Source organism: Pristis pectinata, chromosome 5 (assembly GCF_009764475.1).
Source record: "Pristis pectinata isolate sPriPec2 chromosome 5, sPriPec2.1.pri, whole genome shotgun sequence".
NCBI classification, from domain to species: Eukaryota; Metazoa; Chordata; class Chondrichthyes; order Rhinopristiformes; family Pristidae; genus Pristis; species Pristis pectinata.
Window position 1 is genome coordinate 57,289,187 of NC_067409.1, and position 12,715 is coordinate 57,301,901.

The 12,715-nt window shown below is 37.9% G+C and overlaps 2 protein-coding genes across 5 annotated transcripts in view; one reads left to right on the top strand and one right to left on the bottom strand.

Annotated features, from left to right (window-relative positions):
* The window catches only part of ppp1r9a (protein phosphatase 1, regulatory subunit 9A), a 146,663-nt gene extending 143,627 nt beyond the window's left edge, over window positions 1-3,036 (top strand). For 3 of the 4 annotated variants that reach the window (XM_052016494.1, XM_052016496.1, XM_052016497.1), the window contains one exon: window positions 1,017-3,036. In XM_052016494.1, coding sequence (XP_051872454.1) covers window positions 1,017-1,050 — 34 coding nt within the window. In that variant the 3' untranslated portion in view covers window positions 1,051-3,036. The remainder of the gene's footprint in view (window positions 1-1,016) is intronic. The other variant, XM_052016495.1, reaches the window with a different exon arrangement.
* A 1,122-nt stretch (window positions 3,037-4,158) lies between these two features.
* LOC127570555 (serum paraoxonase/arylesterase 2-like) overlaps window positions 4,159-12,715 on the bottom strand; it is a 46,616-nt gene continuing 38,059 nt past the window's right edge. The window contains exons 8-9 of the mRNA XM_052016217.1: window positions 5,474-5,602; window positions 4,159-4,870 (exon numbers count right to left, since the gene is read on the bottom strand). Of these exons, the coding sequence (XP_051872177.1) occupies window positions 4,703-4,870; window positions 5,474-5,602 (297 nt within the window). The 3' untranslated portion in view covers window positions 4,159-4,702. The remainder of the gene's footprint in view (window positions 4,871-5,473; window positions 5,603-12,715) is intronic.

Here is a 12,715-nt window from a genome sequence, read left to right on the forward strand (position 1 = left end):
TGCACTGAAATTCATTGAACTTCTGAGAAGAAAGCTATGCTAAGTTGTATTTCTTGAAATATCATGAGGATATAGCTGTGAGCAAAGGCAGATACCTATTTTGCCCCAATAGGCAAATTCTTTAAATAAATTTTACTAGTAAAATATTATTGCACACTCCATTTTTCTTCACATTTATTACAAAAATGTCATGAACTGTAACCGACAGTTTCAATATTTCATTTAAAGTTTATATAAATAACTTCAACAGGCATACTGAAAAATTTCCAAAGTAAGAATTAAATTTGCCATAAGTTAGTTAAGACAAAAGGTAATGATTTTTAAATTGTGACAGATCTAATATTGAGTGGCAAATGACAAAACTATTTTATTGGGATTTTATTTGCTGAGAATCTAAGGCATAATTTGGTGTAGAAACCAGAAAGAGTTGGTTAAACAAACAGCAATTTTTAAAAATTTGATCACTGTTATTCAGTAGTTACAGGATTTTTAATTCCACAGTAAATGGTAAAGTTTAGTTATATGCCAATTCAACAAAGCTAGCACATTTAAACTTTGGGGTTTTATTAAGTTAGGTACAAGTAGTTACTGTCTATACTGATGGATTTGCATAGGATATTATGTACTTGTAGCTTTAATGATTTGGAACCTATCCCATTTGACTGAGAATGCAAAGTCATCTTATGCCATACTTAGTTTAACAAAAAATGTTGATTCCTCATTTGGACATTAATCTCGCCACCACATAAGATATAAATATTTCCTTAACATCAATATTTTGTATGTGAGCAATTTTTTTTAGTATTGTTGCTTCTTCTTTCTCATGATTTGAGGGATACCCAAGGCTTTACTGAGATGATTTTATTAGAAACATTACTACTTTGAAGGGATATTTAAAGAATGCCCCATGTTCACAAAACAGTTCAGAACATGGTTTATGTATTTAAAAATCTAATTTGGGGGCCCTTTTGTATATTGTTTGAATTAAACCTGTTCCCTGTTTTTGGATTATCTAGATTTGCATCTAACAGAAGCACTGAGCATCATTAATGGATGGATGAAAATGTGTCATTTACGTCTTCTCCATCACTGTCTTGTCTGTGTATTTTGTTTATGATCACAACAGTCAGTAATTAGAGCCAGTAGTTAATATTTAATGTAATGCAAGTCTGCACAGCATCAAAACATTGAACATATTTTTATATGAAATTTTGATAACATGGCATTATGCACTTTCACCATCACTGTTTTAAATTCCATTGTACTACTTTGAAAGTATTTTGTGGCTGCAAATTCTTGGTTCTCATTTATTAAAATGAAGCAGCAAACAAGTATGGGCATTTAATTAAACTAATTCAACAAAGTAGTTGAGGGCCATTTTCCCATTATCAGAGAAGTTTACAGTAGTTTAGTTCACCACTGTTGGGTGTTAATGTTTTTGTTTTAACAAGTACCAGACTAATCTGCTGTTCCAGAGATTTATTAGTTAGGGCTAGTTATTAACAAAGGATGTATTCTAAATAAGTGTACAGGTTACAATATGTTTACCATTTCAATAGTGCAGTAAACTGAACCAAATTGCTTGGGTCCAAATACAGGTTTGTCTACTACATTGTTCAGACAATTGGTTTGATGTACTTTTTTTTGCATCTCTGGCCACCGATGCATTTGGTTTGCTCTGCTATTTTTCTGTCCTTCATTTGAAACAATACCACTTCCTATTTCTTATAAGAATGTTGTCTATTTTCATGGTTATCCTTTTTTGGCTTCCTTGCAGTGTCCAGCAGGACAGGTAATCTCTCTCACCCACCCCTCTGAAAAATATTAAAGCCTGTGAAGAAAGGAAAAGTAATACCAAAAGTGACATTTCACATGATGCTCTGCAATGAATTCTGCATATGCCTTTCATCTATTTAGGTCAAAAGGAAGATCTATCATCCACTGTCCCATTTAGATCACTGCTCTAAGCGAAGCAGTAATGTTCAGATCAGCATTGTTCCATTGTCAATTTCATCTTTCCTAGTTGCAGTAATGATAATTTTTTCCATCTCACTTGTTGCAATATGCTTTTTGTGCTATATTTTTCAATGAGATTAAGCATATTAAAAAATTTAACGACTCAACTACGTTAGGTTATTTGTCTGCTATGTTTTTATACAAGTATTGTATCACTTACCCTCTTATGTGCTGGATAATTATTCCAGATTTATCACTAATGTGAAAACTGCAAAAACATAGCTAACTAATTGCTGAGGTCATAGTGACAATTCTGTAATTAACTAAATCAGTTGGTCTGGTATATATTGTTTCTTTTGAGATATTTTCTGCGTGTAGATAGCTTTTTTTTCCCCAGTTCAATGCTGTGAAGCTGAGGGGGAAAATCTGAAAATTAACTTTACATACAATTAATAAATGCCCAGAACAGTGAAATAAATCTAGCAAATTTATGATATAGTGATCCATAATAGGAAGACCTGTACAGAGGGGAGTGTTTTTTTTTGATATATTACAAACTATTAAACGACGTTGTATTGGTGTTTTTGCTATTCTTAATTGTGTAACAGTTAATTAATTTTGAAGTAATATGGTTACATGTAGCTGAAGAATGACAGGGGGCAGCTAACTAAGAAATGCACTGAGGATGTTGAAATTGTTTTTATTTGCTGGGTCTACCTAATTGTAAGATAAGTATTCAAAAGATGGCAGAATTTAATTTGAATAAAATGTGTACAAGTAGCATGGCCTGATGTCTGATTTGAAGAGCTATTCAGTGTTCCTCTTCCTGCATGATAATGAAAACATTGCCATGCCTGAATCTAGTCTTCTGTGCTTTGTGATGTATTGCATTCCTATGTTATGTTTACAAACTTACATTGTTTTATTTTAATGTTAATGACAGGTGGGAGTTCATAAAAACTAGTATGTTTTTTGTTGATTTAAAATGCCTGTGAAACTACTTGGATAAATGTAAATAAACAGCTCTCCAATGAGTTAGCACTGTTGTCAGACAACATGCATTAAACAACTGAAAAGTCTTAACAATGGTTTCTTTATTATTTCACTTGAAAATGGATTATTCAAAGTGAAACAACAGGTTAAAGAAAGTATTTTTCCAAGCACAACATATTCTTAGAGGTGTATGTTCAATACCGAATTATCCTTTTTTTAAAACAGAACCATGGCTGCACTGTCTTTTTGCAAGAACACTTGTGCCATAATAAATATTTCCTCTGCTGCATTTAGATTATTCCCTGACTCACAAACCTCAGTTATTTAGTTTTCACTTATGTTTCATCTCCAACCTTAATTGTTGGTTCTGAATTAAATATTGCTGATCAAAAATTGGAATTGAGGTATTATTTTATAAAATAAAAGCACCTGATGCTTTAGGAAGTAGGAAGAAGTTTCTGCTAATGCCATCTTTTTGAAAGTTTTATGGCCAAATATACTGGAGTTAGTTCCTTCCAACAAGAAGTCAGTCATCTTGGAATGGTATTGGGCTGGAGCATGTGATGGACAGGGCCATGAGCTTGAATCAATTTAAAAACAATCAAATTTATCAGTATAATATTAATAAATCATTAGCTTCACTACAAGAGAAAATACTTAACATGTAGAATGTTAGCCAAATCTGCAGCTGAAGTTGTTATAAGCCCAGTTACATTTATTTAATATTTTAACCAAAACTAACTTGCATCAACAACTGAGTTTATGGATACAATATGGTTAAGTAAACATGCTATGTGTATTCGAAGCAAAGGTATTGTTTTACCCAGTTGTTCTTAATAGCCTGTCCCAAACAAGGCTTCAAACTGCTCAAAGTACCTTACCTTTTTATTTAAGAGCCATTTATCAGGAGTAAAAATGAGCAACTTGACTGTAAACCATTAAACCCCCTCATCAAAAGCTCCACCATTAAAGACTTCACTCCTGTTGCCCAACAAAAATTTGTGCAAGTTATGATGAAGAGCATCTCGATGTAAGGTAATCCACCACTTTAAAGAAATGTTAAAACAAATGATTGTGCAATGAAATATAGATCTTAAAAATTGCATTTGGAATTTTGATTGGTTCATGTTTGTAGGACAAATGACCAAAGGTATCATTAAAGAAAGGAACTGAGATACTAGAAATTCACAGCAAGTAGTCAATACAGTATACAGATCACTAGTTTTTGGTTTATTAAAGATAAAGTATACCACTCAAATTAACAAATCTTTATCACATTTATCAAAATAATCAAGGGAAGAGGTTTCATTTACATCCATATTCAACTAGACCTTGAATCTTTATTTCACACAAACCTTTAGGGGAAAGAATTGATTCTCCATTAGAAAATTCCAATAAATAGACCATATGGGAGCTCTTTATGATCTACAAACCATATCATCCCACTGTCTAAGTGGAACATGAAAGCATTACAGAACATAAATCAGTGGACATATTAAAATTACAATGAGATAATTAATTGCTTCTTTATAAAATCTGTTCATACATTTTAAAATCATTATCTTTTAGGTAATTGTAAATTAACTAGTAACACAAGCAAATTCTTTAATGGGTAGAATTCTCAAAATACCAATAAACATTTATGTTACTATCTAAATCACTTCTGTTACCAAAATTAAGACCCCCAAATAGCTCTGTAATGACTACAGAATTGTAGTTTACTGTCAATTGAAAAATGATGCTTTTACCAAAGTTATGAACTACCAAGCTCACAGTACAGAGCTTTGTGGAAAATTGTTCCGATAAGCAGTTTATCTTCGTAAACCATAGCAACTGAAGTGGACTGAAGTACAGAGCCATTGTTCATGTACACGTGGGTCACTTTGGGGTCCTTAGAAAGAATGCTTTCAACTCTGATTACCTGTGTGCATAAAAGAGATGTTAACTGAGCAGTACAATGGCTGATAGATCAATAATCAAACCAAAACATTCTTGGCTAAATGAAATGCCTATTTTGATGTCATCAGCCTGTGGTCCTTCTGTGTATAAACTGAATGTATGTTCTTATTTTGCCAGCTTAAAAGATTAAGATATTTATTTATTAGTCACATGCACATCAAAACACGCAGTGAAATATGTCTTTTTGCGTTACTGAGAATGTGCTGGGGCCAGCCCGCAAGTGTCGCCATAAAGTATTAGAGATTTACTCAGAGCTGCATTTAAAATCAAACTGTTCCTCAGATGAAAATTTTCTTGTGACTGTATATTAAAAAAAAGCCTCTGATTTGGAAGTAAATGTTGATGAGCATTTAGAATATAACCTTTTTATTTCAGTGACCATGCCATTATCTCCTATACAACCATTATTTTATTTCTAGAAATAGCACAAATTATACATAAATGTTTACAAACCATATTAGCAGACATCCATAATCAAATAATGCCCATCATGCTAAACATAATTAACTTACATGTATTTTAAATTTAAAACTCTTATCCTATAAAAATAAGCTTAAAAACAAACCTCAGATCCCGGGGGATTTTCAGGATTATATAGTAGTGCTTTCCATAAATTAAAACAGCTACCAATCCAGAGATGTCCAGTTTTAGGATCCACCTTCACATTGTCTGGAAGTACTCCCACATCCAAACTCTTCATACAAAAAAAAAGCCAAGATTAAGTAATACAATTAGAACTTTAAGATTGCTAAACTGTATAAATTGTAAATGACAGGATAAAAGTGAATTTGCTTTATCCTCATGAATGTTCAACATGTATTCCAAATTTCTCTCTGCAATCTGTTAAAAGTAAATAATTTTAAAGCACTAAAATAGAAAGTGGAATTAATTGCGACTTAACCGTTTGTACCAGAACAATGCTGATGGTAATTTCTGCCCTGTTATTATGTAGTCAAATTTGCATAATTCATCTGTGGGAATCCACATAACCTAATTCAGTATCACTAAAAATAACTTTACATTGTAAAAATATGAAGATATACAAAACAATGTCAGATAAGTGTTCAAAAAGCAAATACTACAGAACTTCTAAACAAGTGCTGGTGATTTTACAGCTATGCACATGTTAATCTCACTTATTTTAGCACTTGCAGATGTTGCAGCTTCCCAATGGCAAAATAATTTCCAATAATAATAGATAAACTGGACCTTGAAACCATACATAGTTATAAACTACAGCCAGCCTTCAATGCACTGTGAGAGAGATACAGGAAACAGACCCTTCAGCCCATGTCCATTACAACCACCTATTTACACTCATCCCATTTTAATTCTCCCCACATTCTCATCAGCTCTCCCCAGATTCTACCCTCACCTACACACAAGAGACAATTTAAGTGGCCAATTAACTTACCGACCCAACAGTATTTGGGATGCGGAAAGAAACCAGAGCACCCTGAGGAAACTTGTGCTCACAGGGAGAACATTGCAAACTCCACATAGTATCTGAGGTCAGGATTGAACCTGGCTCTCTGATGCTGTGAGGCAGCAGCTCTGCGCCAGTGTGCCACTCAATGTATGCACAGATAACTAAACAATGGAAGCAGGTAATAACTTTTTTTTGGGAATGGTGATCTCCAATGCAGGATGTATGCTGGCAGAGAAAGCCCCCTGATATAATGACACTGCACTTCCAACATGGGGAGAATGGCTCTTCTACTGCAATGCATGATGGGTAAAGTGATCTCCATTCAGTGCAAGCTGGGAACTACCTGTCAAGAAGGGGAACTAGAAATTTTGGTTGTGTAGGTGGTGGATAATAAATGAGTTGGAAGCAAAGGGTGACTGATAAATAGGTCTTATGCAGGAAGCCTTAAAATGGGTAACTGAGATGGACAGAATGACTTCTGTTCTTTGTCCGATTCTTCATTGCCTCCTACTTATTGGAATGTCATACAGCTGCTGGCAAGAAACCACAAAGACTTTCAACCATAGGCATAGTCAATAATCACAAAAATCTAATAATGTTTTCCAGGCACCACTCACACCATAAGTATGAACTACTGACACTCCCACTCAGAACCTACTCTCTCACTAAACACCAGCAGTTGCAGCACAGTACGGACAGAATAAGTCAATCCTCTATCAATATGGCTAGGATGTGCCAACTGGTGTGGCCTGACTAACCACACTGCCTTGGGCAAGCTGTAACAGCAGACTTTTGGCCAGGACCAGCCTTGCCATGGAAATGGCCTCTTGGAAGCCTGTGTACTAGGAAATCCAACAGGCACTTTTGATTCGTCTTCATATCTTGGCAGGAATTCAGAATTAGTCAGGTGAAAAAGATGCATCTAATTGTGGAGTATTTGGCTCATCTGATTTACTATACATAGAATGAACTTTTAGTTTATACAGTGGCATGCAAAAGTTTGGGCACCCCTGGTCAAAATTTCTGTTACTGTAAATAGTTAAGCGAGTAAAAGATGACCTGATTTCCAAAAGGCATAAAATTAAAGATGACACATTTCTTTAATATTTTAAGCAAGATTACTTTTTTATTTCCATCTTTTATAGTTTCAAAATAACAAAAAAGGAAAAGGGCCCGAAGTAAAAATTTGGGCACCCTGCATGGTCAATACTTAGTAACATCCCCTTTGGCAAGTATCACAGCTTGTAAACGCTTTCTGTAGCCAGCTAAGAGTCTTTCAATTCTTGTTTGGGGGATTTTCATCCATTCTTCCTTGCAAAAGGATTCTAGTTCTGTGAGATTCTTGGGCTGTCTTGTATGCGCTGCTCTTTTGAGGTCTATCCACAGATTTTCGATGATGTTTAGGTTGGGGGACTGTGAGGGCCATGGCAAAACCTTCAGCTTGTGCCTCTTGAGGTAGTCCATTGTGGATTTTGAGGTGTGTTTAGGATCATTATCCTGTTGTAGTAGCCATCCTCTTTTCATCTTCAGCTTTTTTTTAAACAGATGGTGTGATGTTTGCTTCCAGAATTTGCTGGTATTTAATTGAATTCATTCTTCCCTCTACCAGTGAAATGTTCCCTGTGCCACTGGCTGCAACACAAGCCCAAAGCATGATCGATCCACCCCCGTGCTTAACAGTTGGAGAGGTGTTCTTTTCATGAAATTCTGTACCCTTTTTTCTCCAAACATATCTTTGCTCATTGCGACCAAGAAGTTCTATTTTAACTTCATCAGTCCACAGGACTTGTTTCCAAAATGAATCAGGCTTGTTTAGATGTTCCTCTGCAAACTTCTGACACTGAATTTTGTGGTGAGGACGCAGGAAAGGTTTTCATCTGATGACTCTTCCATGAAGGTCATACTTGTGCAGGTGTCGCTGCACAGTAGAACAGTGCACCACCACCCAGAGTCTGCTAAATCTTCCTGAAGGTCTTTTGCAGTCAAACGGGGGTTTTGATTTTCCTTTCTAGCAACCCTACGAGCAGTTCTCTCGGAAAGTTTTCTTGGTCTTCCAGACCTCAACTTGACCGCCACCGTTCCTGTTAACTGCCATTTCTTAATTACATTGCGAACTGAGGAAACAGCTACCTGACAACGCTTTGCTATCTTCTTATAGCCTTCTCCTGCTTTGTGGGCATCATTTATTTTAATTTTCAGAGTGCTAGGCAGCTGCTTAGAGGGGCTCATGGCTGCTGATTGTTGGGACAAGGTTTGAGGAGTCAGGGTATTTATAAAGCTTTGAAATTTGCATCACCTGGCCTTTCCTAACGGTGACTGTGAACAAGCCATAGCCCTGACAAGCTGATGAAGGTCTGAGAACTTGGTAAAAGTTATCTGAGAGCTCAAATCTCTTGTGGTGCCCAAACTTTTGCATGGTGCTCCTTTCCTTTTTTCACTCTAAAATTGTACAAAACAAAAATAATACACTAATCTTGCTTAAAATGTTGAAAAGAATGTTTCATCTTTAACTTTGACTTTTGGAGATCCGTTCATCTTCTACTCACTTAAGTATTCACAGTAACAGAAATTTTGACCAGGGGCGTCCCAATTTTTGCATGCCACTGTATGTAGAGGTGATAGAAGTCTTTTAGTTGTTCCCTAATGTACAGATTTTACTACCTTTACATGTATCTGAATTAAGATTTTGTTTAGTTGCTGTGTTATTTTCTCCATGACAAAAGAATCATTTTCCAAAATTCTTAAATTCATGGCTATTCAGTCATGAAATGAAAAGACAAATACCCGTACTTTCCACTCGGAGTATTTGAATGTAAGTGTTGGCTAAACAAGAATAATACAGCAGTAAACAGTTTATCAATTGAAAGAATATAAATTTCAATTAGAATACTAACAAATACTTGAATAAATCAGATTTTTGGAATACCCATCAACTTGGAATGCAATGTCCTCTTTGAACTTTCTAGCCTTCAATTTGTCATCCATAACATTCTCTATGGTCCAGTTCAGTGAAAGTTTACTTCTCTGCTTTCACTCTTACCCCTCAAACCATATCAAAATCTTAGAATCATAGAATCTGACATCACAGAAATGGGTCCTTTCAGCCCATCTTGTCTATGCCAACCTTAATACCTTTCTGTATCAAAGTACTACCAGCACGTCTCCGGCCCCACCAGGGGCCCTAACACCCTTGGCCACTGCTATACAACCATCAAAGATGCCTTCCGAGCCACCCCTCACCCTCACTTTAGGAAATCAGACCACCAGGCTATGCTCCTCCTCCCTGCCTACAAACAGAAACTGAAATGGAAGGATCCAGTACAGAGTCGTGCAGTGCTGGTCTGAGAAAATAGACGAGCTTCTACATGACTGCTTTGAGTCAGTGGACTGGTCCATGTTCAAAGACTCAGCTGCCAGCCTAGATGAGTATGCCACCACCATCACAGACTTTATCAACAAGTGTGTTGAGGACTGTGTACCAAAGAGGACAATACGGGTGTTCCCAAACCGGAAACCACGGACGAACCGGGAGATCCACTCCCTACTGAAGTGGAGGACTGCTGCACACAAATCTGGTGATCCTGACCTGTATAAGAAATCGAGATATGACCTTCGGAAAGCTATCAGGAACGCCAAGAGGCAATACTGACTCAAAATAGAGTCCCAGACCAGCCGTCAGTTACGACAGGGCTTACATGCTACAAAGTGAAAGCAGGCTGCATATTTAACAACAGCACATCCCTTCCTGATGAGCTTGATGCATTCTATGGGCATTTTGAACAGAAGAGAAGTGGATTGTCACCACCCACCCTGATAGCCTCCAATGCATCTGAACCCGTGGTCACCGCCAAGGACATAAGATCAGTCTTCTGGAAAGTGAACATGAGGAAAGCATCTGGCCCAGATGGTGTCCCTGGCCATGTCCTCAGATACTGTGCTGATCAGCTGGCGGGAATATTTGCAGACATATTTAACCTCTCCCTGCTTCAATCTCAGGTTCCCACCTGTTTTAAGAAGACCACTATCATCCCGGTACCAAAGAAAAGCAAGGAAATATGCCTTAATGACTACCGACCAGTGGCTCTGACATCCACCATCATTAAGTGCTTTGAGAGGCTGGTCATTGCATGCATCAACTCCAGCCTCCCAGACAACCTCGACCCACTGCAATTCGCTTATCGCCGTAACAGGTCTACAGCAGATGCCATCTCCCTGGCTCTACACTCAGCTCTGGAGTATCTGGACAGTAGAGACACCTATGTTAGACTATTGTACATTGACTACAGCTCCGCCTTCAATACTATAATTCCAAGCAAACTCATCACCAAACTCTGAGACCTGGGACTCAACACCTCCCTCTGTAACTGGATCTTTGACTTTCAAACAAACAGGCTGCAATCAGTGAGGATAGGCAGCAATACCTCCAGAACGATTATTCTCAACACTGGTGCCCCACAAGGCTGCGTCCTCAGCCCTCTACTCTATTCCCTATACACTCATGACTGTGTGGCCAGATTCTGCTCTAACTCCATCTACAAGTTTGCAGATAATATCACCGTAGCAGGCCGTATCTCAAACAACGATGAGTCAGGGTACAGGAACAAGATAGAGAGCTATCTCTATAGAGAGCTATTTTGGTGTCACAACATCAACCTTGCCCTCAATGTCAACAAAAGAGCTGGTCATTAACTTCAGGATAGGGGGTGGTGTACACGCACCTGTCTCCGTCAATGGTACTGAGGTCAAGAGGGTTGACAGCTTCAAATTTAGAGGAGTGAACATCAATAACCTGCCCTGGTCAAATCACACAGATGCCATGGCCAAGAAAGCTCACCAGCACCTCTACTTCCTCAGGAGGCTAAAGAAATTCGGTATGTCCCCTTTGACACTCACCAACTTTTGTCAATGCACCATAGAAAGCATCCTATCTGGATGCATCACGGCTTGGTATGGCAACTGCTCTGCCCAGGACCACAAGAAACTGCAAAGAGTTGTGGACACAGCCCAGCGCGTCACAGAAACCAGCCTCCCCTCCTTGGACTCTGTCAATCACTGCCTTGGTGAAGAAGCCAACATAATCAAAGACCTCACCCACCCGGGTCATCCTCTCTTCTCTCCTCTCGCATCAGGCAGAAGATACAGGAGCCTGAGGGCACATACCACCAGGCTCAAGAACAGCTTCTATCCCACTGTGATAAGAATATTGAACGGTTCTCTTATACAATGATATGGACTCTGTCACGAACCAGCAACAAAAGAAACACACTGAGCATGATTCAGTGTTAAAAACTATTTTATTAATTACTACTTATGATAATATGTAAAATAAAAGTAAAAATGTTAGTATGTTAGAATTCAAAAATGTTAAACCTCGAACGTTAACCCCAAAACAAAACTCTTCGTGTGTGTGTGTGGGTGTGGCAAAGTCCAAAACTCCCAGTTCCGGAATGGTTCTTAAAGTTCAGTTCCGCAAGCCATAAGGTGAAACATGAGCAAGGGCTTCTTCAACAACCACCGTTGTCTGAAGGTAAGACGTAGACGTAGAGAAACATAGAGAGAGTAAATACGAAATCCAAATGTTCCATGATGGAACCCAAACGACACTTCAGTGTTTACTCGGTAGTGACTTCCTCACCCCGAAAAGCATCCGAATCGTGGTCGTCCACACACAAATACCTGTTTCCTTCTACAGGTCAGCAACAAAGTGAACTCCACCGGATTACTTCCAACTTCCATACATGGATTTCAGTGGCAAACATAGTTATTGTTTCTCATCCATGGATAGAGAAAACAAGCAGGCTGGTGTCTCTCTCCCTTCTCTCTCTCTCTCTCCTTCTTCTCTCTTCTTCAACAACGTCATTACGTCCTTTATCTTCTATTGACGTAAGCACGCCCCACACACACATACACACACACTCTCTATCTTAAAGGGACTTTCACTGAGTCCGTAACAACTCTGACCTCACAATCTACCTTGTTGTGACCCTGCACCTTATTGTCTACCTGTACTGCATTTCCTCTGTAGCTGTGACACTTTACTCTGTACTGTTATTGTTTTTACCTGTACTACCTCAATGCATTCTGTACTAACTCAATGTAACTGCACTGTGTAATGAATTGACCTGTACAATTGGTATGCAAGACAAGTTTTTCACTGTACCTCGGTACAAGTGACAATAATAAACCAATACCTATGCAATTTCCCCACATTAGGCCCATTATCCCTCTACGCCTTTTCTATCTAAGTACCAGTCCAAATGCCTTTTAAACATTGTAATTGTATTTGCCTCTACCATCTCCTTTGGCAGCTCATTCCAGGTAACCACCACACTACGTGGAAAAACTTGCTCCTCAGATCTCAGAAGATCCATTTCTCTA